Below are 25,642 nucleotides of genomic sequence, written 5' to 3'. Positions count from 1 at the left end.
AGGTGGATAAGATTTCCCGTTGTTCTTGGGAGAGTGTTGCCCCCATAATTTTATTTTGGCCTTCTTACCGAATCTGTCGTCAGCGTGGTCTGGAGGCCCTTGTTCTCCGTCCAGCAGATCACGAGGGATGGATCAGAGGCGCCTTTCTGGTCCCAGTCCAGGCCGCTCTGCTACGAGCTGTCTTCAGCAGAAGCTGAGAGATGGAATTTCTCAGTGACTGCTGATTTTTGCAGCTTCTCCCGGCCGGTTTTTTCTTTTTCTTCTTTCTTTCTTCAGGCTTCCCTCCTCTGAAGTTATCAGTGCTGTTCTCTTGGCTCTTCAGCTCTTCAGGGCTTTCCCCCCCCCGAAAGGTTTGGTGGGAGATAGCCCGCACAGCGGACGCCAATTGTGGGATTTCTGGGCTGTTCAGATGGTCTGGGGAAAAGCCCAAAGATGGCCTTGGGCCCCCGGGTTCGAAAGGACGAGAGGAAGCTTCAGATTTGTTCTTGGTCTTGGTGTTTATTAATTGCTTATCTAAAAGATTTTCTCTTGGCCTGACAGAGTTCTGCTCAGCAGTCAGCCATGGGCACACACTGAAAGCCCCTGGGGCGGTCACCTATCTTTATACCCGGAGTTACGTATACAATATTTATCATTTTTCTCCAATACCCTCTACCCTTATTAACCAGTGTTCCCCTAGTAAGGTCCAATCCCGGAGTGCCAACATCACCACAGAAGATGGAGGCCTAGAGGAAGAAGAAGAAGAAGAAGGGCACGCCCCAATCCCTCCATCTTGCCTCTCTAGACCCCCCTGTACAGGGATCTTAAACCCTGTATCTCACACTCCAATTAACTTGTCCCTTCACCATTCACCCCAGTGAAATCCTCCCGTCCTCATACTGATGTCATCTCCCATGTGGGATCAAAGTCCAGCCACCAGACATTTCTGGCAGCATTCCAGGACTCCCGAGCCCCCCAGTTCTGAGAGACTGAGATCCCACAGCTGTTGGTTGCTGTTTGCTGCTGGGCAATGTTGATGTTTTGTTGCTGGTCGTTATCTCTGTGGGTGTCTTTTGGGCTATTCCCAGTCTGTTCGGATGTTGAACTCTTCTCCATTGAATGGTGTAACACCCCTTAAATAAAACCTTTAAAATTCCTTTCCTCGAGGCAAAGACAAACCAAACCTGAGTAGAGAAAGTATATTTAAAAGAACCCAAATCGGTACATTTTGCAGCAGTGCAGTGGCAGGCAGCCCAGAGTGTGGGTGTCAGTGAGGCCCAGAGTGGAATTGTGCCGTGGTGTTCCCCAGCAGCTGTGGCAGTGCAGGCCCAGCCAGCGCTGAAGCTGCAGCAGTGGCAGCAAGGCTTGGCCCCAGTGGCTGGAGATGGCAGAGGAGGGTGGCCAGGATTGCAGAGGATTCCAGGCGAGGATCTGTGAGCAGGCGCAGGGGCTTGGCCCACTGTGGAGCCCTGGCTGCTGCTGCGTTGCCTTCAGGGCAGGCTCAGGGGCGGCCTCCCATCCTCCTGCTGCGGGCGGGAAGTGCAAATCTGCGGGGCTTCAGAGCCCTCGAGGCCAGGCTGAGGGGTCCCCCAGTGTTGAGCTGTGCTGGCGGCTGTTTCTGGCCTCAGGGACACTTGGCATGGGCCCCTTGGCCACCAGTGGTGCTGCTTTGCACTCCTTAGGCAGGAGCCGATGTCCTGGCTGGGTGTTGGCAGCAGCAAAGTGCCAGGGCAGGCTGTGTGCCAGCCCAGCTTCCTGTGGGAGAGATTTCACAAGAGACAGGATTGTGGCCACACACTGCCTTAAATGTACATCCCTCATCTCCACCCTGCTCTAGGTGGAGAATTACCAGGGTAAGGAATTCCAGACATCAGTTCCAAGGGAGATAATTGAATATCTGCCCTGAGTCTGTCTCTTCTTCTTGCCAGAGCCAATGGCAAAAGCTGTACCCATGGCCTCTTGGTTTTTATCACCAGCTTCCAAAGGTGTTTCTTTCGTTCTTGCGTTCTTTCTTTCTTTCGTTCTTTTGTTCTTTCTTTCTTTCCCCATTTGTTCTTTCTACCTGACCTGAACTCTGGGGGTGCCAGGGGATATGGAGGTCCCATTGTATTCCTAAAGCTGCCATAACCCCCTGAAGGATCTTTCCAGTAAAATGACGACTTCTTTCTGAGTCTATTGCTTCCACAATCCCTTCTCTATGAATTGTTCTTTTAGAAATTCCTGTTAAGTGATGCAGTGAATGCTGAAGAAGTGAGAATTGCTTTTGCCCCCCTGTTAGGTGCCATGGTATCAGCAGAAGATATTGAAGCCTTCCTGCTCAAGACATTTCAGTGCCAGGCTCTCACAGGCACCCACAGCTCCGCGGGTTGAGCTGAGCATGGGGCGGTGACCTGCGCTGTGTCTGATTCCCCTTCCTTAATAACAGCCTGTCTTGTAGCTCTTTTCCCTTCTGCTGCCCTTGCAGAGCCATCCACAAACACATTTTCTCCTCCAGGCCAGGCAATGTCCCATCAATCTCTCCCAGCCTGGGTCTGGAGCTCTGTCCCTTGAGTGCAGTCCTGGGTTCCTTGCCAGCCCCTCTCCAGGCTGTTCAAACAGGAGGCTGGGTTAAACCCTTGCCCTGTCCTCAGTTCTAAATCCTCCTGTGCTGTTGAACAAGTTTCATACTGCAATAACCGAGCCCTGCACATCCATTTAGAGGCTCTTTTGGTTGTCAAAGCTTTACCTTGGTGCCAGACTTGAACTATAGGAGATCCTCCTGTTGTCATCAGTTTTCGGGCCTCATTTCCCACGAAAGCTGTGGCTGCACAATTCTGCAGACATTGAGGCCACTCTGGCCACTGGGTTAAACATTTTAACACAAGAATTCCTTTGCCCTGGCCCTGTTTAAAATCCACCTATAATTCAAATTCTTTCTCCCCGTCTAGGAGGGCCAGGGCAGGTGTTGCGGTGTGTCTTAATAACCTGTCTTAAACTTCCAGGTCCCTTCCCCAGGTGTGCCAATACCCCTCTTCCCCTTCCCCCCTCGCCCCCTGCTGGGCTGTCAATCAGTTTTAACATTCCTGCAAGGTGTCCTGTGGTTTGTCACTTTCAAAGGATGCCCCTCAGGCCTGGCGGTCATTGCCCTGTCTAGATGTCCCTCGTCCCTTGAGACCCTGCCCCTCCCACCTGGTTGGTGGCTCACCTGTCCCTCCCCTTCCCCTGTCCCTGAGCTTAAAAGCCGAACCAAGCCATGTGGTCGGGATTCTGTTGGAGTTGTTGCCAATGGACCTCTGTGACCATGGAATAAAACTCTGGATATAACCCTCTGGCAGAATCCGTCTCCTTTCTCTTCACCATCGCCTGAAGCCTCCTCCCCTGAGGTAAACGGAGTTCCTAACAAGCCTGGACTTCTTCACTGCCTAGCTGCAATCTCCAGCAAGCTAAAGGTGTCACTGGGGTGATACACCACAGTTGGTGCCTTTGGCCCAGCAGCAAGGGTCACACTGGCCCAGGCACAATCTACCTGGTAATATTGGGATTCTTATTCCAATAGGCAGGAGCCTCAGTTAATCTCCTTTTTAACACTTGAAAATTCTGTGATTCCTCCTTGTGTCCATCCATCCAGTTTGTTGACTGGAGTATTCTAGGGAGAGATCCCTGGCTCCAAAACCCTGCCTTTAACAGGGAGTGAGTGATAAGCGGTAAGCCCTTCCTTCCCTCTCTTGGAATAGGGTATTGATTTTAAATCAATACAAGCAACCTCTTGTCCTTGTTGCTTCACAGTAATTTGGTGAGGCTCCATACCTAATTTTCCCTCTTTCCCTGGGACTTCCCACATTTGTGGGTTCACTTCAGCATAGGCCTTGCCAGACATCTGACAGAAAGTACAACGGCATAAGCCTCTGTATGACCTTTTACAATATCAAAATTCAGCCACTAATTCCTTCCCAGTAAATTGCAATCACAGTAGGAAGAAAAAAAAATGTGTTTATTTCAAACATTAGGAGATGTATCCCCTAGATCTCCTAATAGTGGTTGATTAAATCATACCTGCTCATCTTTCTCACTTATTCCCTTAATAATTAAACCATGCCTTTACTGTTTTGCCCATTAGGTCTAAGATTCAGAGTGGATTGAGAGGCTCCTGTGTCCATCAGGAAATGCCTCCTCTCAATGCAGACCCACCCTGAATGTTCTCAAGGGCTCCAGTGTGGAGGGTCCCTGGTGTGATGGGAGCTGTGACAGCCCTGCCAATCCATGTCCATCAAGGGGTGGACTTGCTGGTCCTGAGGGTGCTGCTGTCTGTGCTTGCAGTGTCCTTGTGCCCTGCAGCTGGAGCCCTGGTTCCTTGCCAGGGGCTGTTTGGGTGGGCTCTCCCCTGCCGAGGAGGGCAATGCCTCTGCCAGGTGCTTGTGGCCGAGCCATGCCCTGGGTGCTGGGGCCCCCTTGGGCCCTGGGGTTGATCCCTCCAGGGCTGTAGGAACTGTGCCCTGGCCTTTGCCTTGAGCTTGGCCTTTTACTGCTCCCTTCTTGCATTCACCTGCTGTGCCTTTGTGCCCAAGTGCTGCAGGTCCTTCTTGTGCCCCTGCTGCAGCCCCCCTCAGTGCCTGTGGGTGCTCATCCTCGACAGCTGCTGAGCTTTTTGCAGAATCATTTTTTTTCCAGCGACCCAAAGAATATGTTGATCCTTCCCTTATAATCCGCCTTTCCCATGTGTTCCTTGCTCCTCCTCCCTGTGCTCAGGGTGCCCTCCCCAGCCCGTATCCCAGAGCCGCTCCCTGTCCTGCCGCAGTGTCCAAAGGCGCCCCCGGCGGGCAGGGCCGGCAGCTCCGCGGGGCCAGGCAGCGGCCGGGGTGTCCCGCAGCCTCCTGGGGGCCGGGGGCCGCTGCCGGCCCTGCCCGGGGCTGGTGGGGTCAGGCAGCGCCCGGCGCTGAGCCCCGGCTGCCCCACAGCCCCGGCCCGGCCCCGCAGCTGCCCACAGGCCCCCAGCCCGTGCTCCCGGTGCCGCAGCTCTGCGCCCGGTGCTGCCGCTGCCCCCCACAGAGAAACCCCCTGAAACCCTGACCTCCTTGTTTTCCTCTCCTGGAAACCGGGGATACAAATGATCAGCTGGCAAAGGTTGAGGATAAGACCCTGCTGAAAAACATCCCAATCCTCAGTATTTTTCTCTTCCTCCTCTTTTCTTTTTCTTACCACGTAGATTGCTCTTGCTGCTTCTTGCCTTAACCTTATTACTGCACACTCCTCTTCACCCAGTCTCTTCCCAGCACACCAACACCATCCATCCCCTATTGTCTAAATCCCTTCTCCACTTCCCTTATTGCCTCCCTGGGTGTCCAAGTCCTTAATTACCTGTGGGGAAATGTGCAATCTTCCTCACCCTTCTCGGAAGGAACCCTTCAGAGATAGTTTGGGATCATCATCCCTTTGGCACAGGACCCCCTTCCTGGCTTTCTCTTTACTACCCTGCGTGGGTGCCCTGCCATGTTCACTCCCCAAAGATCCCAGTGCACTCACTGATGAGATTTTCAGTGCTCTCTCCCTGCTGACTCTTCACAGCCCCCCCTGATGTGTCACTTGTTTGTCTCCTGGTCACTCTCAGGTACCCAATCAATCCCTGGTGCTGCTGCCCCCCAAGGGAGCCGATCACCCAAACTGGGTGAGGCACCTTCAGCTGCACTCACTGCCCGCCGCTACATATGGTGGAAGGAATTCCGGACGCGTTCCAAGGTGTGTGGAAAAATTGACATCACCAGAGGTTTCTGTCCACAAAGCAGACAGACGAGTCCTGTAAAAATAATTTAATTCCTAAAAAAAGGCAGGGTCCATGGGACATTTCCTATGGAGTCTCTCCAGTTGTTGGAGGACACAGCCTCTTGATCATCCTAATTTTCTCAGCTGCATCTCCCTCTTCCTTTCCCCATTGGGTGGAGTACTTGAAAGGAACAGACTTCCCAATCCACCTACTACATATCCCCTTGATATGCTCCCTACTTTTATGTAGCAAACCGTTATCATGGCTCTGTGAAGTCTTTGTTCTTCTCGAAGTTCATGAATTTAGCAGGACCTTGCCTGAACAGCAGTCTGTGTCATCAATTAATAACATTTTCAGAAACTGGTGGCTTCTCCTGTTACTTCCTTATGTACAAGTTCCTGGCTCTATCTCTGAGCAGATTCACAGCATCTGTTTGTAAAGACACTTTCCTCTTCTTCCTTTCATGGGGGTCCCCCATTTGTGGGACATCCCCGCTGGAGCAGGGTATCCCGCCTTGCTGCAGCTCCACCCCTCAGGCAGTGCTCAGCCAATCATAGCACATGGAGCTGATGACTCAGCAGTTGCCGGGCAGACCTGCAGCTCCCAGCTTTCCCCATATGTGTGCCCCCCTTGAGGGGAATTTGGGGAGGTGGGAGTGGGGCAGCGCCAAGGCCGGGCCCCCCCGCGCTGTCCCAGCGGGAGCGGCTGCAGTGGGGACCGAGTGCGGGCGGGAGCGGCCGAGAGCCCAACGCTGCCCCAGCCCGACCTGCCCCAGCTCCATCCCTGCCCCTGCCGTGGGGTGCTGTGGGTTTGGGGGGAAGAGGGAGCCAGCAGTGGGAGCTGGGCCTGGGGCAGGAGGAGAAGGGACGGAGAAGCCGGGTTGAGGAACGAACTGGTCAAATGCTGCACGTGGGAGGAAAAGGTGGGATTGTGCAGGAGAAGGAGGAGTTGTAGGAGGAAGAGGAGTGTGAGGAAGAGCAGGGACAGAGGAGAAGGAGGAGCAGAAAGAGGTGGCACCGCAAGGTTCTACTCCTCCCTATATCTGTAGCCTGCCCCCCAGCCCCAGGAGCTTTGTGCCCCCAGATGCATCAGGTGACTGGGGTAGGGTGAATCCATGATTTTCATGAGGGCTGAATCTTGATGTTTCTGAGCTCTATTGGGCAAATGTTGGTGCTTTTGTTTTTTTGTGAGGGCTGAATCTCTTTATTTTGGCGGGAGTTTTTGCTGAATATTGACGTTTGGGAAATTTTAGACTTGCATCTTGATCTTCAGAGGATTTCTGTGCTGAATCTTGGTGTTTTGGAGGTTCTTACAGACACAAGTTGCCCAATGACTTTTCTAGATAAAGTTGGACTTGGAGGTTTTTCCAGTCCAAGCTGCTCTCCTCTTGATTTTTTCCCCAAACCAGGATTTTTCATTCCCAGGGCATGGCCTGATGGAGGACGAGGAAAAGCCCCAAATGTACCTCATGAAGAGGGGCAGCAAACCCAGCCCAGGGAGCTCTGGGGAGGAAAGAGCCCCTGTGAGCCAGGAATGCATCCTGCAATCCAGCCAGAGCTCAGAGCTAGTGAAGAAGCTTCATGTCAGGGAGAAGCCACACAGATGCTTGGAATGTGGGAAGTGTTTCAGCTGGAGCTCCACCCTGAGGCAGCACCAGGTGATCCACACTGGGGAGAGGCCCTTTGAGTGTGAGGAGTGTGGGAGGAGTTTCAGCCACAACTCCGTCCTGATCCAACACCAGAGGATCCACACTGGGGAGAAGCCCTTTGAGTGTGGGGAATGTGGGAAGAGCTTCAGGCAGAGGGGCCAACTGATACGACACCAGGTGATCCACACTGGGGAAAAGCCCTATGAGTGTGAGGAATGTGGCATGAGCTTCAGGCAGAAGGGCTACCTGGTGCAGCACCACATGATCCACACTGGGGAGAAGCCCTTTGAGTGTGGGGAATGTGGGAAGAGCTTCAGAGGAAGCTCGGCCCTGATTCGGCACCAGGTGATCCACACGGGGGAACGGCCCTACAGCTGCTTGGAATGTGGGAAGAGCTATGGGTGGAACTCTGACCTGAGAAAACATCAGCGCACCCACACTGGGGAGAGGCCCTATGAGTGTCCTGAGTGTGGGAAGAGGTTTCACAGGAGCTGCGATCTCCTCAAACATGAGCGGATTCACACGGAGGAGAGGCCCTTCCGCTGCCCCGACTGCGGGAAGGGCTTCAAGCAAAACTGCAAACTCACCATCCACCGGCGCATCCACACTGGGGAGAGGCCCTACGAGTGTGGGGAGTGTGGGATGAGATTCTCACAGAGCTCTCACTTGACAGAACACCAACGGAGGCGCCACTGAGGGAATCCCTGCGAGTGCCCCAAGTGTGGGAAGAGCTTTGTGTGCACTACTCCAGCTCCATCCCCCATGAGAGGATCCATGTTGGATGACCCCCCGTGACCGTTGTTGGGCAGAGCCCTGGTGATCCATGGTCCTGCTGATCTGTGTTGGGAAGACACCTGGCTTGGAGACTTCACATCTTTCTGGTTCCCTGTGGGCAGCTAGATAAATGCAGCAGCAGGAACATCCATTGGGACACAGAATTCCTTGGGGACAGCAGATTTCGACTTTCACCCACATAAAATCTTTTGCATTCAATCCTATCTTCTGGTAACATCAGCTAGTACTGAATGGTGTTGAAGGTATGTTCAGGGTGGACTGGACTATATGATGCTTGTATCCCCAGTCTGTTCTGTTTATGCTGAATAATAAGTTTTGTACCTTTAGGACTTGTCCTGAGAGTGAAAGGAGGAGAGAAGCAGCGTGCAGTTTGTTTTCAGACTCGGCACTCACTCCTCCACATTCCTGCTCCTGTGCTGTGTTGTCTGCGGTTGGACAAACGGCGAGACAGAGCTCTCCTTTGCTTTTAGTTAGTTTTAGCTAGCTGAGGCAAAGAATTTCCCTGGACTGTGGGGTTTTTTCCCTTTTCTTTGGACCTGTTTAAACCTGCTCTGGCCTGAACACCCAGGGGAGCACCGGCAGCTCACACCTGTGGCCCACCAGGCCGGGCCTGGGACATTGCATTTCCAGCACCAGAGGGACTGATAAGAGACTGAGTGAGCCAAGCTACAGCCCACGGAGGGGACTTCGTCAGTTTGTTTCTCTTTTAGAGCAGCAAGAGGTTTTATTGTTTAATACTGTTTAGGTTTTATTGTGTAATAAAGAGTTTTTTCCACTTTTCTTCAAGGAGGTCTTTTATTTTTCCTGAACCAGTTGGGGGAGGGGCCAATTGAATCTGCTATCTAGAAGAACCCCTTTGGGGGTTCTCTCCCAAATTTGTCCTGAACCAAAGGACAAGGTCTTTTCCAACTTCAGGGATTCCACGATTTTGATTTTCTATTAGCTAAGGGTGTCTTCCGTAGCCAAATGGTGAAAAACTGGGGAAAAGACCAAGATTTTGGAGACAGTGGGATAGAAACTCCACCAGAAAAGGTTCTTGCCTTCTGCCCAAGCACATGGATCCTCAGCCAGCATGGACACTGAAATCCTTTTGTTATGGTCTTGATTTTCTTTTAATTTCTCTTCATCCCTTTAAAATACCTAATCTTGAGGTAAAAGAAGACATTGAACTAAGACATGGATGTGGTCATGGTACAAGAAAGATATGGTGGGACACAAACATGGAGAGTGACATAGGGACACATGGACATGGAGGGGGCCATAGCCATTCATGGGGACATGTGTGGACACGGGCATGGATGGAGATGTGGGGAACAATGACAGGGATGGAAACATGGTGGGGAGACAGGCATGGGTGAGGACATGGTGGGACATAGCCAGCGACATGTGGGGACATGGTCATGGCCAGTGCCATGGGGGAAACTTATAGGGCATGTGGGGGATGCTGGGTTTGAGGGAGTTGAGGGTTCCTGGGAGGGACCTGGGGCTTGCTGCGGCCTTTGGGGACCCCAGGCCAAGTGGCTCTTGCTCTGCTGGGTGACCCTGGGGGAGGTTCTGGGGCAGCTGCTCAAGGACCCCCTGACCTGGAGCCCCAGCCAGGCATTGGGCTCCTGGAAGGGGATGAACGTCCTTGTCCCCAGGAGGGAAATCCCAGCACCCTCAGGGTGTCAGGGGCAGCTGAGGGGCCACAACAGGGAGGGGAAAGCCAGACAGAGATGTTACACTCTTAAATGACACCCCAAAAGTCCCAAAACTCAGGGATTCCTCCCGGGAAAAAGCATCCAGGAGCTGCATGAATTGAGGGAAAGGGGGGATCTGACCCCGCCAGACTGAGCAGGAGGGGCCTGTATCCCCCAAAACCAAACACAGGGACGAGAGGTGGAGCTGAAGGCATGATGGAAAAGCGGTAGGAGTGCAGGGGATAAGAAGATTCAGAGTGTGACAGGGATGGGATCCCAAGATTGAGCTGGGAGAGGTTCTTGGGTTGGGGGAACGATGGGAGAGGGGATGGATAGACAAAGGGTGGTTCAGTGGGGATCCCATTGTGTCCCCATCGCTTGATCCCTGGAGTGATTCCCTGGGGCTCTGGAGGGGAATGGATCTGCACTGGGTGTGTTCCCAAGCCCTCTACCCATCCCTGGGGGGCTCATGGGAAGTTCCCTGGTTTCCTCCACCCAAATCGTGCAGCCATGGGAGAGAGAAAGGTGTGAAAGGAAGACTTGGAGTGGGCAGGGAGGAGGAGCATTAGGAAGAGGAGGGAGAGAGGAGGTGGAGGATGGGAACAGGAAGAGCAGGAACAGGAAGAGGAGGAGCCGCAGCAGAACCCTACGGATTTCCTGCTTGCCCGTTGAGTCTGAAGCTCCCCTGGCCCTGGCAGCATCAACCCCCCAGATCTCACAGGTGAGCGGGGAGGGGGAGCTCACCCCAAATCCATCGGGGGATCTCTGGGAAGGTTTGTTGCAGGGGAGGGGATGTTTGGATCTTGCAGATGCCCCAAAAGTGAGATGCAGATGCCCCTGTGGAGAATTGTGGAGGGTTCCTGTGGCAAACTGTCTGTACTGGCTGGGGCGGTGGTACCAGTTGAGGGGGGACCTTGATTTTGGGGCTCTGATTGACATCAGTGGGGAGAGCAGCAAAGGCCAGTCCTGGAGCTGGGGGATCCCGGCAGCCTGGAGGGGTGGGGAAACCTGGAGATGAGCAGGGTCTGGGCCCATCCAACCGTGAACAGGGCGGTTACTTCTCGAGCTAGGCTTGGGAAGCAGGACCAAGGGTCTCACCCATTGTTTTCCCCCAAGCCAGGATTTGTCAATCCCAAACTTTGTCTGGATGGAGATGGAGGAGGCTGCGAGGAAAAAGAAGATGGCATGGGACACTGAGGCAGGTGAGAAGGAAGTCGCTGCCCCTTTCCCACTCTCCTCTGCTCCATGTCTCAGCCCAACATTTCCCCTGGCTGCAGGACAATGCCCACTACCAATGCTGTCCTGCCAGGGATGAACTGGGAGGGATCTCCTTCCCCTTCCCTCTGGCACAGAGGCAAATCCCATCCTGTCCTTGTCCATAGCTCCTTCCCTTTCTCATTCTGTCCTTCTTTCTTCCTCATTCCTTCCTTTCCTTTTCTTACCCCAGACACTGAGGTGCAGACAGAGACCAGGGACAGCAAATCCCTGCTGCAGAACCTCATGGAAGAGGCCATTTTGAGCAGCTCCATGTCATGGGAATCCAATGGGGAGGATAAGCCCAGGAGATCCCATATAAGGAGGAGTTGCAAACGCAGCCCTGGGAGCTGTGAGGAGGAAAGATGCCCCCTGTATCCAGAAGGCAGCTGGAGATCCATTTGGAACTCAGAGGTGGTGGAGACAACTCATGGCTGGCAGAAACCCCACAAGTGCTTGGAATGTGGGAAGGGCTTCAGCCAGAGCTCTGGAGCTCAGATGTGATCTGGCTGCAGGTGATCCACATGGGGAAACGGCCCTACAAATGTGGGGAGTGTGGGAAGGGCTTTGGGTGGAGCTCCAACCTCATCAATCACTGCAAGATCCACACTGGGGAGAGGCCCTATGAGTGTCCTGAGTGTAGGAAGTGGTTTCTGAGCAGGTCCAATCTCATTGTAATGAGTCAAGGGGTAAGCTGGAAATGTATTTATGATAATTGAAAACTCTGGATGAGTCCAGGGGCCAGCTGGGAATATTATTGAGATAGTAGAAGGTTACATATTTTAGTTAAGATTTTAAAATTTGATAAGAAGGCTAAATTAGCTAGCAAAATCACATACCTTAGTGAAAGAGTAACAAATATATTAGAAAGTAAAGCTAGGAGTGACAGGGATAGATGTAGCAATTGTGAAGGAGCAGAGACCATAGAAATATCTTGCCTTAAGAATAATCAAACAGTTAGGAGAGGCTTGGATTGTGATCAGCAGATCAAAAAGTCCTGCCAACTGGCCATGGGTGAAGAGTTTACCATGAGAAAGAGAGCTTTCTTCTTCCCATACACCCACTCCCTTATTTCAAAATCCCACTGACCTAATTAAGGGAGTGCAAGTGCACAGCCATATTAGGTATTCAGCTGATTATAATACAAAGTGGGCAGGTAATGATTATATACTACACCTCCTTAGAAACTGCTTGGATATGTAAAGCCTTTTCTGTATAAATAGAGAGCAGGAGTCTGCAACTCCTTGCACCAGCATTTGGAAATTATTCCTCATGTGTCCAGAACTGCAATAAAATACCCTTCTTTTCAACTTTTATTAGTTGAAGAGTTGTCTGTCCGTGCTTTAGTACATCAGCAGATACACAGAGGAGAAGCCCTTCCGCTGCCCCGACTGCAGGAAGGGCTTCAGGCACAACTCCACCCTTGTCACCCACAGGCACATCCACACTGGGGAGAGCCCCAATGACTGTCCTGTGTGTGGGAAGAGATTCTCCAGAAGCTCTCACTTGAGCCAACACAAATGGAGGCACAACAAAGGGAAGCCCTGTGAGTGTCCCCAGTCCTGGTGTCACCCCCTTTTCTCTGCCCACAGAGCTCCTGAGCTGGTGGCGGCCACAGCCCCTTCCCATGGCCTTGCACCTGTCTGAGACCTCCTGTGATTGGGCAGGGAGGATTGGGGTGTGACTGGGCAGGGAGGGTGTGGGCCAGGTGGGGAACACTGGGTGCTGAGGGTCTGCCCAGCAAGTGGTGAGTCATCAGACCTGCTCTCTCTGATTGGCTGACTCTTGTTCATCACATTCTCTGATTGGCTGTGGAGAGGCCTGGGTGTTGAGAGCAGGAATGGGAGTGATCCCGCCCAGAGCACCGGCATTGGCAAAATAGACCCAGCCTCGGCACAGGGAGTGAATTTATTACCAACCAAATCACAGCAGGACAAAGAGAAGTGAAAGGAATCTCTCCAACCTCTTCCCCCCACCCAGGGGGGGTAAATGATGATGGAGACACAGGGATATCCGAATTTAGATCAGAAGCCAATTTTATTGAGTGTACCAGGGGTTTATAGAGATTTTTACTTGTATGGTACTTACATAGGGCTCTATTTTCGGTAACAATCCCCCACTGGTTACACATTCGTCAGGACATCATGTCACCTGTTAACATTATCTTATCACTAAGTCTCACAATATTTTTCTTGGTCACTTCTTGCCCTGAGAACCTTTATCTGTGTCTGTCTTTCCCATGGTTTCTGCTTGATCAGGCCTCAGATAACAGGCCCCTTTATCAGTTCCACTGTACTCTCTGTTTTATTCCCCATACCTCCCCCTATCTGTTCAAACAAAAATACACTCTTAGGTGACTTGTCTATTAATTTTTTCACAGACTGTAAAATACAAAGAATAAGCATAACAATACATAATACAATGCCTAATACATATAAGGCTATATTAATGAAATTTGTTATTCATCCACCAAGTTTCCAGTCCCCCAGAAGTTTTCCTAGCCCTGTAAACCCTGATACCACTGGGTAACCTTAACCATTTTCACAAGGGCATAAGTCTGTTAGAGGTAAAACGTGCTGATGTGGTGTTGGGGTCCTGTTCACAAGGGTTCTCTGCCAGTATTGGTGTTCAAGGTGAATCTTCAGGGCATACACTCAAAGATTCTCAAAACGGCGTCACATTATTTGCTGGAATTCACTTGGGACCATTCTCTATGGAGACACAAGCAAAACCTCTACCCCAGGTTGTGGATACTGGCAGCCTGGTAAGAGAGAGAAAGCCAGATAAACTTTCCCAAGAATTTTGGGAGAAGTTTTGAGAAGTCTAAAAGAAAGAATTAAAACAATGCTGCAGCTGGTGTTTTGAACAGTTGTTTTCTCATAAGATGTTTGCTAAAGGGTGTTTCCTTAAGTAGCCAATCATGTGAAGTGTATTGATTAAAGGATCAATCAGGTCCACCTGTGTCAGAGCAGTGTATAAAAAAGAACGGGTTTCTCATAAAATTAATATTAGTCTCCTGAAGAGAGTTAGACTTCATGTGTCACCTGACTCCTGTTCCTGACTCAATGGTGACACCATGTGAACTAAGGATAAGGCCCCAATACCTTACCAGATTCTGGATCCTTCATTAAGGCAGGGTTTTTTTCCCTTTTTTTGCAATTGTGAATTACAATTAAAATGTACAATCAAACAATGTGGGTTGGGGTCCATCAAATAACAATTCAAAAATTTTAAAACATGAAGGGCTTTCTGCAGTCTCTTGTCAGGGGTGCTATCTCTGGCCCCCCCTTTCTGTTGTACCAAGAGACGTTTGAGGGAGCCATGAGCCCGTTCAGTGACAGATTGGCCTGCTGGGGAATGAGCAATACCTGCTTTGTGCATAATTCCCTGTGGAAGTCATATTTTCTGGAAAAATGCCTTGGCCCAGGATTCTTCTCCTGGGAAGCTGAGAAGCCTCAGAGAAAAAGGAAAACAATATTATCTCATTGCTTCTTCTGTGTTTTGCTGCTTTGGAATGTGTTTGGAGATTGTTTATCCAACAGGTGATTGTTTCATGGGTTTCATGTGAATTGTTTTGACTTAATGACCAATCACAGTCAAGCTGTGTCAGGACTCTGGAAGGAGTCATGTGTTTTTCATTAGTATCTTTTAGCCTTCTGTAAGTCTCCTTTCTGTATTCTTTAGTGTAGTTTAATATAGTTTTAGTATACCATTCTTTAATATAGTAAAATATAATAAAATAATAGATTTGCCTTCTAAGAACATGGAGTCAGATTCATCATTCCTTCCTTGGTCTGGGAACCCCACAAATATAAGAATTCCCCATAAGGCAATAAAGGTAGCAACTTGACAGGAAGTATGAGCTGGGCCGTCCCCTGTCTTTACTTCAGATGGTATACCAAGCATTGCAAAAGCAGCAACGTGTCTAGAGACATCTTAAGCTGTTTTCCCTGAATGGGCAGATGCAAAAAGAGCACCAGAAAAGATATCAAAAGAGGAATTAATGTATTTTAAATGGCCAAATTCAGAAAAATGGGTAATGTCTGATGCCAGACTTGAAGGCTCTGAAACCCTCTGGGATTAATACTTCCTACAATAGAGAGAAAAGAATACTTTTGGTAATCAAGACAAACAGCAATAATTCTTGAAGTTTGGGCTTTAGTAATGCCAAAGTGCCAAATCGAAGTGACACCATTTTGGTGAAAAACCGAATGGCTCAATTTAGCCTATTCTATCTTATTAGGTAGAACAGATTCTCGTACAGGCATTGTTAAAAGGCCAGCTTGCCTGTTCCTTTCAGCTAAAAATCTGGGAAGGTCTGTATGCAATCAAATATGCTTAACAAAATAAGGAAATGTTCTATTTTCTAAGGAAAAAATGAGGAGTTGCAACCAATAAAAAAGTTGTCAATTTTCAACCTTCTTCAAAACTGATGCTTCAGCTCTCATCACAATTCCTACAACTTCAGCTGAATCTGTAACCAGATTAAAGGAACAGAAAACTTTTGAGAAGCTCTGACAACAGCAGCAAGTTCAACAATTTGGGGGGACCCCTGAGCTGTGGATACATCTGCTCTCCAGGCACTAGAAGGGGGGTCTCTCCATATCTCCATACTACCATGGATTTCTGAGAACGACCAGAACCATCTGTGAATACTGCTAAGCCTTGAAGGTGGTTTTCTCTGTCAATTGAAAAAAAATATAAAAGCTTAAAAAGGCTTTTAAAAGATGTCAAAACAGTTCATGTTTTGCAGGATGTATTGAGATTTGTCCACTGAATTCAGCAAAGGCTACCCTACAGGTAGGAAAACAGTGGAAAATTCCCCTCCTGCAAGAGAAATGAGTCTCTGTCAGGCCTGAACAACCAGTTGGGCCATCATTTCATGTTGGTTACTAATGGTATTAGTCATTTGGTGCGGTAAATGAATCCATTCAGTGATAAACAAAGAGTCTGGTGCCTTGGAGTCCCATTGAAACATCAAGGCATGGGGCTGTTTTGCTGGATGCAAGGTTATTTTTAAAAAAGGCAGATCAGGTACTGTTGGAGAATTTTGTTCAGACACGGCTTATAGAAAGGCCATGACCACATACAGCTGGTTAAAAAGTAAAAGGCAGCTGTAAGCAGCAAGTTCTCAGGCTTTTTCCTTAAAAAGTAAATACCGTGTCCTTGGCTGAGTGATGAGAAAGGCGTGGTGAAATACATGGAGTCCTTGAAAGGGTGCTCAATAACAAGTCAATAGCAGGATGAGAAAAACAAGTATTAGCCTCAACAAGAAACCACAGGTATTGACAACAAAGGAAGGGTTGGTGTGTAATCTGTAACCAATGATGAGCTCAGGTTTTGCAATATGTATGAGCTTAATTAACACTACTATAAAAGTATGTAAGCTGGATCAATAAATCGGAGATTGATGCTCATCAATCAGGATGTGGTCGTCTCCCTTCACTTCCCTCAAATGGTGACACCCGATCATGATGCTGCGAAGCACCACAGAGGAGTGAAGACACGGGTTGGGTCCTGAAGCAGCCGGGACGGCAGAAAATCACGGAGAAAAAAAAAGGAGAAAAAAGAAGGTGAGACGCGCCATGCCTCGGGTGTCGTATAGACGAGCCCGACCGATACTGCTGCCGGACTTTGAAGAGGCTGCAAACAGCGCTGACGATTTAGGTTTGGAAAGGCAAGCAGCATATTATTTATTTACTGCCTTTTTACAAAAAAGGCAGGTTAAGGGGATAGATTTGCAGAAGGATTTGCCAGGGCTATTGGCTTATGGCTACGATAGGGGAGTTTTTATTAACCCCCATACGGTTCACAAGTTAATGGAGTGGCCTAAATTCGGTGATTTATTGTGGGAGGCTACTTTAGAGGATGATAAAACTGCCAAGAAGTTAGGTAAATTATGGAGGGTGGTACACAATGAGCTCTTACAACATCAGGCCAAGCAAAAAGCTGCTGAGAAGCAACAGCTGCTCATGGGCGTAATAAAGATTACGATCAGGAGAGGGGAACACCATTAGCTCCTGCATTGAGGACGGTTTTCTTACCTGCTTTGCCGCCCTCCTCTGCTTCAGCAAGCCAGGCTATACAGCGCGCTTCTGAGGCTTCCGCACCCTCTGAACAACAGGAGCCGTGGCCAAGACCACCTGATAGGCTCCCGCAAAGTAATGAGCTGATCCCCGGGGCAGAAAACAACCTAGCGGGGGCTATTGCAAGGGAGCGGAGGTTGGCGTGAGCTGTGCTTGCAAGAGAAGCTATGGAAAAGGGTGATGAGGAAGTTATCAGTGCTGCTACCGAGCTGGCTTGTCCTGTTGTATTCAATCCGCAGGAGGGAGGGGGCATGCAGGCTACTATTACAGCCCTGGATTGGAAATTTCTGTCTCAGCTGAGGTCTACTGTTAGTCAATTTGGAGTGAAAAGTGAGCCAGCTAAACAGATGTTAGACTATATTTTTGACACCAGTCTTCTTTTGGTGAATGATTGTCGAGGATTAGCTAAATTGATCTTTACCCCACATCAGCAATTGTTATTTAATGCTCATTGGCAAGAGCTTGTAAACGAGTGTGTGGCAGTAGAGAGGCAGCAGGGAGACCCTCTCCATGGTATAACCGTTAATGAGCTTACGGGCCTGGGACCTTTTCTTTGTACCAAGGCACAAGCTTTGCTGGGGCAAGAGAAATGCCGGGAGGCTATGAGGTTGGTCAGGCTTGCTATAGAGAGGGTAAAAGAGCCAGGAGGGATACCCGTGTATATGGGAATTAAGCAAGGGCCGGAAGAGTCATTTGGATCATTTATTGATAAGGCTACTGCCACAATCGAAAGGGCTGGAGTACCAGAATATCTTAGGGGGGCATTACTCAAGGAGTGTGCTCTCCAAAATTGTAATTCTACTACTAGGAGAGTGCTTAATACTCTGGGTGCCAATTGGACTATAGAGGAGGCATTAGAGAGGATGGCTTTAATGCCAAACAGAGCACAAGCCTTTGTAGTAGAGGCAATCAAACAATTAGGGCTAGGCTTACAAGAACAGGCAAAGTCCTCTCAAAATTGGGTGTTAGCTGCTCTTGCACCACTTCAAGCGTCAGCAGCACTGCCTCCAACGGCTAGTTGGTCCCAGAACCGCAGTGACCGCGCACCGACACAAGTCGTCGCTGCAGCATCAGCACCCTCTCCTGTCTCCAACCCGACACCACAGGGAACTTTGGCTTGGAACTGGCAGCCGCCGTAGAAGTTATGCTGATGACCCCGCACCCACGAAAAATCCCAACAGGGAATCATGGACCTATTGTTATACAGGGTCAAGCTGGGTGCTTTGCTGTTCGGAAGATCATCTGCTTTGGGATTATTTGTTTTGCCTGGCATCATTGGTGTGGACTATATGGTTATGGTGCATACTCCTTTCCCACCACTCCAGATTAACAAAGGACTGAGAATTGCTCAGCTGGTGCCACTTGAGCCAAATGACTAAGGTATTACAGACTATAAAAGAACAAGAGAGGGCGGGAAAATGGTTTTGAATCCACCGGAGGACTTACCTTACTGACTTTGAACCTTTCTGAGAGACCCAAGAAAAGGGTGGAAGTGGAATTTCAAGGACAGAAAGGATCATTTTCAGACTTGTTGGACACTGGAGCAAATTCCAGCAATATTAGCCCTAGCCATTTGCCTCCTCTCCAGGTTCTCATGAATGAAAAACAGCTACCAGTATTCTTTTTCAGTAGTCCAATTACCACCTACCTTGCAATGCCTGATAAGGCAGGACATTATGGCTCAGTTGGGGGTGGTTTTAACCCTTTGGGGTAAAAGCCATTGCTTAGACCATGGCTGGGGAACCTTATAGGGATACTAGGTGTGCTTTTAATGCTTTTCCTTATTTTACCTTGTATTTTTAATTGTATTCAAGATATGGTCAGTAGAATGATAGAAAAAACCTTGCAGACTAACCTCCTTGTGCAAAAAAGAAAAATGGGGAATTTGTTGGAGAATTTTGTTCAGACATGGCTTATAGAAAGGCCATGACCACATACAGCTGGTTAAAAAGTAAAAGGCAGCTGTAAGCAGCAAGTTCTCAGGCTTTTTCCTTAAAAAGTAAATACCGTGTCCTTGGCTAAGTGATGAGAAAGGCATGGTGAAAAACATGGAGTCCTTGAAAGGGTGCTCAATAACAAGTCAATAGCAGGATGAGAAAAACAAGTATTAGCCTCAACAAGAAACCACAGGTATTGACAACAAAGGAGGTGTTGGTGTGTAATCTGTAACCAATGATGAGCTCAGGTTTTGCAATATGTATGAGCTTAATTAACACTACTATAAAAGTGTGTAAGCTGGATCAATAAATCGGAGATTGATGCTCATCAATCAGGATGTGGTCGTCTCCCTTCACTTTCCTCAAGGTACCCAGCGTGAAGCTTGTTGGCTTACTATGGCATCAGTCGGGCATTGCAGTGCCTGCTGAACATGATATCTAAGTTGTCTAGGTGATAAAAGATCTGAATCTCCTTTTAACCATTCAAGCAAAGAACTTTTAGCTTTGTATTTGAAATCCCTAACAAGGAGTGCACCCAGTTGATTGTTCCCAAAGGTTTTTGTGCATCATGTAAGGTGCAAATATTTGAATTTGCAGAGCTAGGGGAGAAATTGAACAGACTCCAACGCACCACCCCAAATACCTCCACAGAGGATGTTTATGTACCTTTTTGGGAGCTATGCAAAGCCCTGCCAGATTTACAGCTTTGGTGACAAGGGCTAACTTGGGCTTTCTCCGTGACTTCCTGTTGTTCAGCTGCTACAAGAATATCATCCATAGAATGGTAGAAAAGAACATTGGACATTTGTTGATGAACAGAACTGAGGACCTAGCAATACACCACTGGCAAATAGTACAGCTGTTTTTCTTGCCCTGAGGTAAAACTACCCAGTGATATTGCTGTAAGGCCACCTGCATGTTTGTGCTTGGAACTGAAAAGGAAAATTTAGGAGCATCATCAGGATGCAAAGGAGTATCAAAAAAACAATCTTTTAAATTAATAACAGTCTAGTGCCAATTTCAGGGATCATGGTAGGAGATGGGAGACCAGGCTGTAAGGCTTCCGTGTTCTCCACAGCTACATTTATCGAAAATCATGGAGCAAATTCCATTTGCCAGTTTGTTTTTTGATAACAAACATGGGAGAATTCAAAGGATGGGTAGAAGGGACAATATGCTCTTTTTGGAGGTGTTGTTGGAGCAACACTGTTAATACATGATGTTTTTGCAATGGTAGGGGCCCTTCATCCACCCAAACCGGTTTTCCTGTTTTCCAGGTTAAAGTGTCACGTTCCAATGGCCCCCATTAAAAATCTGATTGAATTCCAAAGCCCCATTGGGAGAGAACATCCCCCACCACAGTACCATTGGCATTGGTAATACAAACAGTATGACTGAGGCACAGTGTCCCTCGGGGCCTTTGATCTGTATCAAGTGGTGGTTTGACAGCTGCAGCTGCTTCCTCCAATGCCAGCAAATGCCTGGAGCACTTCAGCAAGGGACCACTGTGAGGGCCATTTGGCTTGAGAGATAACTGTAACATCAGCCCCTGTGTTTATGAGGCTGTCAAGTGTTATCTTTTGTCCTTTTGATGTCAGAGTACACCAGCATATGGGGCGTTGGTCTAATATAGGTTTTACCCAGCATACTTGGGGTGTTGCAGTAGACCCAAATCCCCTTTTTTGCGTCATGTCTGTGAAAAGTATGCTCATGGTTTGGGGAAATAAAATCAATTAAACTTTTCAATTTCCTTGGGGAACAGTGAAAGGCATTTGGAGTGTCCAGGCCATGATCATAATCTCATTATCAGGGTCAGAGTCTATAACCCCAGGGAGAACAAAAAGTCCCATCAAAGAGGTGGATGACCAATCTATAAACAATGCATGCGTACGCTGCCCGGGTGGTCTGAAAACTCCTGTGGGAAGCAAATGAACAGATGACTCAAGTAACGTTACTGTGATGGAGGTTGCCAGGTCCAGTCCTGCGCTCCCTGCTGTGGATGGCTGTAAATTGGCAATGGTCAGGCAAAGGCTGCTTGTGGCAGCTGGGCTGGGACTTGCTGTGGTCTGCTCTGAGGCATCAGCTGGGGCATTTGTGTCTGTGTGCGGTGCCACCCTGTGCCTCAGCTCCTGTTTCTCGATATCAAATGTTCTTCAAAATCCACGACTTGGAACATTTTTGATTAGCATAATGCCTTCCATTACGGCACCGACGGCAAATACAGGCAGCTTTGGATCTGCCTCCCCCTTTCCAAAGCACTAGTTTATTCAAATGCCCATATTTCCTGACCCTGGAGCATGTTCAGGAGTCCCCTGGCATAGTCCTCAAAGCTGCAAAGCTGTCACTGTAGAGGTGATCACAACACAAAGCAGAGACAACAAGCAGTCTCAGATGGCGACTCTTTATTTTCGAACATGGCTGAACTTTTATACACTTTCTAATTGTTTATACCACTTCTACCCTAACTATTGGCCACAATAAATCAACATAACATCATTGGTGAAAAGTTACAGTGACTTAACTGATTATCTAAAATTACTTTGTCCAGCTGCAAAGTTCTCTTCTTTCTTCAGTTCCTCACTTCTCTTGGTCTCCTTAGTTACAGCCTTGGAGAGAGCTCCTTATCAGCTTCTTCTTGCTTCTCAGCTTTCTTCTCACTCCTTTAGCTAACAGGCCCACTGATAGCCCCTACCACAATTCCTCCTTTTTCTTTTTGATCTGTAAATACAGCTGCTATGGATTTTTGCAGGGCCCTTTGCAAAATTCCAAGCAGACAGGGGAAACACAAAGCAACAATCATAGCCATCAACAAAATTAACATTCCCATTCTTAATACAATCATTCCTGTCCTTCATCTATAAGTGCTTTTGAAATTCTTAACTACTTTATCCTATTAACTTATATGTCTAATACTCAAACCTTAAACTATAACCACCCCAAGTGCTCAAAATGAGCTGCAGGAATACTAGAACAAAGATTCCAAAAACCTGCATTCTCCTGATCAGTGCAAACCAAAACCACAGCCTTTAATTGCTATGAATGCACATTAAAACTGATGAAATACATGTCCTGATATATGGCCTTAGCCTGTGTCATCTGCACGTTCTGTTTCAGCTGCAGAACCATCCATCATGTCTGTTGCCTTCTGATATAAGGCAAGGCGACCTGGTTCTGAGGAACAGCACAGCGACCCACTCTCCAGGGTTGCTCGGGCCAATGAGCATGCACACACCAATGTGGTGGACGGTACAAAGGCGTTTATTAACTCTTCTCGTGGGGTTTTATAGTCTAAGGGATTCTCTACGTCACAGGGGGGTCTGCCTCTACTATCTATGGTTAGTAAGGAGTGGAAAGTTACCAGGGGTGGAATGGAAAGTTACTACCGTTAGGGGGTTACATTCCTCCTAGGGTGGTTTCTTATCTTAGGTGAACAGGGGGTTCTGCCTTTCTGTTACATTGCGTAATCTTCCGAACGCCTGTCCCTATCTACCACACGTGTCCCGTCCTGCGTGCTCCAGATAAGGTTTAACACAGCGAGCAGGAGCCCATCGAGGACCATTATCTGTCAAAACACAAGCATAACCCCTCCCCAGGTTATTAGTTCCTCTGGACAAGACCACATACAGGTAATTAAATTCTTGACCCATACCTTGACATTTCTACAGAAATCTGGTTGCTTAGAATTCAAAGATGAAAAATGGTAAAAGATTGGAGATAACTGTGAGTCAGGTAGGGAATGCAAAAAGTTTAACACATAAATAGCTTTATCTAATCTCACTTGAGGTGACTCCTGTTACATTCCCCCTTTTTGTTTTTGAACCTGACGTTTAAGAAGACCATGGGCCCTTTCAATGATTGCTTGGCCTGTGGAGACGTGGAATGCCTGTTGAATGCTCAATGCCCCAAGCACAAAAGAATGTTTGCATTTTCTGCAAAGCATATGCTGGGCCGTTATCCATTTTTACTTGACATGGAACACCTAGAATAGAAAAGGCATGATGAAAATGATGAATAGCATCATGAGGTTTTTCTCCTGTGAATGCTGAAACAACCATTGCATGAGAAAAGGTATCAACTGTGACATGAATATACTTAAAGTGACCAAATTCTGGCATTTTAGTAACATCAGTTGGCCATTCCTCTAAAGCGGAAAGACCCCTAGGGTTGGTATCATAATATTGAGTGACATGAGTCATGTGACAAGTCAGGACAAGAAGAAAGAATTGATTTTGCTTCACCAGGAGACAATTTAAATTGCTGCTGTAAAGCTTGAGCACTCTGACGAAAAAATTGATGAGATAAAATTGCTTGCTGCGACACATCAGGTACAGTCTCGATTGCAGCAGCAGCTACTAGAGAATCTACATAGACCTTGCCTTCAAAAAAAATCCAGGTAATGGCGTATGGCTACAAATATGCATGATGAAGTAAGGATATTTTTGACCACTAATAACTGTCCATAACTTCACTAACATGATCAATAATGGTTTCTCTTGAATATTATACAACAATGCTTGATCTAAATGCTGAACCTAATTGGCAACATAAATGGAATCAGTAACTCTATTTACAGAATCAGGAAATAAAGTAAAAGCAAAAAGAACAGCACAAAGTTCAACCAATTGAGGAGATCCTTGCTGAATCATTGTCTCATATTAGCAGTGATCATCCTTTCTCCAAGCCACAGCTGCTTTTCCCGTTTTCCCAGATCCGTCTGTAAAAACTGTTATACCTTCCACTGGAACAGGAGAGCAAATTTGTTTCCCTTCAAAATGAATTTGTTTGGCCAGTTTTAGAACAGGATGAGAAGGCAAATGGTATTTTATTTGGCCTGTAAAACAAGATAAGGCAGATTGTAACTCGTTATTATTTTCAAAGCACCATTCAAAATACCACTGTTTTACAGGTATCACAATGGTCACAGGGTCATGTCCCCAAATCTCATGACGTCTGTGGCCTTTGATGATGATATCTGCAAAAAGCTCATAAAGTCCTGGAGCTGTTTTCCGAGATCTGAAAGATCAATATATCCACTCCAGATTATGCAGTTAATCTTCCCAATTATCGCTCCATTGACACAGTATTCCACATGGTATTTCATGGTCCTTCAAAATAAACAATTGAACACCAACAGAGGTATCTATTCTGTTAACAAATTTGTGTGCTAAGGCTAATTCAATTTCTTCTAGAGTCTTTTTTGCCACTGGGGTCAATTGCCTCTCCTCAGTAGAGGAAGTGATATCTGAGAGCAAATCAAACCATGGTTGCATCTGATTATTAGTTATGCCTAAATATGATCTAATCCAACCTATTAAACCAACCAATTTCTGTACATCAGTAGCAGTTTTAATATCAATGTCTAACTTCACAGGCTGAGACCTTGAGTGTTAGTCTTAGCTTAGCTGGCCTTCTGAGAACTTTTTCTTCTATTCCTTCTTAGTATAGTTATAATGTAGAATATATATATCATAAAATAATAAATCAAGCCTTCTGAACATGAGGTCAACATTCTCGCCGCTCTCTTCACCTCCAAACCCTTGTGACCACTGTCACAATTGGTGAACCCTGAGTGACTGAGGAGGAAAAAATCATCAATTGGTGACCACTGGTCTGAAGAGCAAATCATCAATTAATGAGATCCCAGAGGAGCATTTGCTGCAGTAGGTAAACCCCGAATGTGTGGCATTGATGGCTGCTTCACAAGTGACCACAGAAGTGGATTATAGCCAGGAGCTGAAGAACTGAAGATCCTGATTTGGACAGAGTTCACAGCCAAGGCTAACCACAAAAAGAACCTTCTGAAAAGTCTCCAGGAGAATGGCTGAAAAGCTCAGCACCGTGCAGATGGCCAGAGCATGCTGGACTCTTTCAAAAGGTACTGTTGGCTTTTCCCTTCCTGCTGATCCTGGCCGTTGCAGATTACGGCTGCAAAGGTGATGGCGCATTCCCACCAGGGTCGAGGTTCCTTTCTCCCCTTCGGAGGAGAATCTTATTGCCCTCTGGCAAAAATGGAGTGAAGAGGATGGAATTCTTGGAATTTTCCTGTCAGAAAGACATTTCTATGAGTTTTTCCAATGGGCAAAGCTTTTTGGGTTTTTTACGAATGCGCTGTATGCCCTGGATGTGTTTGTATGGGAGTGCATGGAATCCATTTTTCCAGTCCTTTTGGACCATGGATTCGGGCACCCCTGAATTTATCTAACATTTGAGGCACTCTTTCTGGTCTTGGAACGAAGAGCAGCGGTTTTTCCCTAACTACATTGCTAACTGCAACAGGCTCGCCCCATTTCCCCCGACTCCAGCAGGAGAAGATCCTTTGGAGGGGGACAATCTGCTGCTTCCCAGCCCCCCTGCATCCCAGCGGGGGGGGCGAATTTCACTCGGAGCCGAAAAAGTTTTTTTTACTGTGTCTTCGGAGCATGCTCAGATGGGGCCATCTTTCTCCCCCCCTTCTTTTCGGGGAATGAAGAATGGGCAGCAACGCCCTGGCCGGCACCACAAGCACAGCCCCTGGATGCCCGGCAGGC

General features: G+C 47.9%; 1 protein-coding gene across 1 annotated transcript in view; it reads left to right on the top strand.

Annotated features, from left to right (window-relative positions):
* Positions 1 to 8,098, top strand: part of LOC128945481 (zinc finger protein 420-like) — an 85,003-nt gene extending 76,905 nt beyond the window's left edge. Inside the window, exon 5 of the mRNA XM_054289246.1 lies at positions 7,319 to 8,098. Coding sequence (XP_054145221.1) covers positions 7,319 to 8,060 — 742 coding nt within the window. The 3' untranslated portion in view covers positions 8,061 to 8,098. The remainder of the gene's footprint in view (positions 1 to 7,318) is intronic.
* The last annotated feature ends 17,544 nt before the right edge of the window (positions 8,099 to 25,642 follow it).

The sequence above is a fragment of the Melozone crissalis genome, unplaced genomic scaffold, assembly GCF_028551555.1.
Source record: "Melozone crissalis strain CALT ecotype California unplaced genomic scaffold, PUWL_Pcris_2 ptg000066l_1, whole genome shotgun sequence".
Lineage (NCBI taxonomy): Eukaryota > Metazoa > Chordata > Aves > Passeriformes > Passerellidae > Melozone > Melozone crissalis.
Note: the sequence above shows the minus strand (reverse complement) of the source record. Positions and strands in the feature narration are given on the sequence as shown.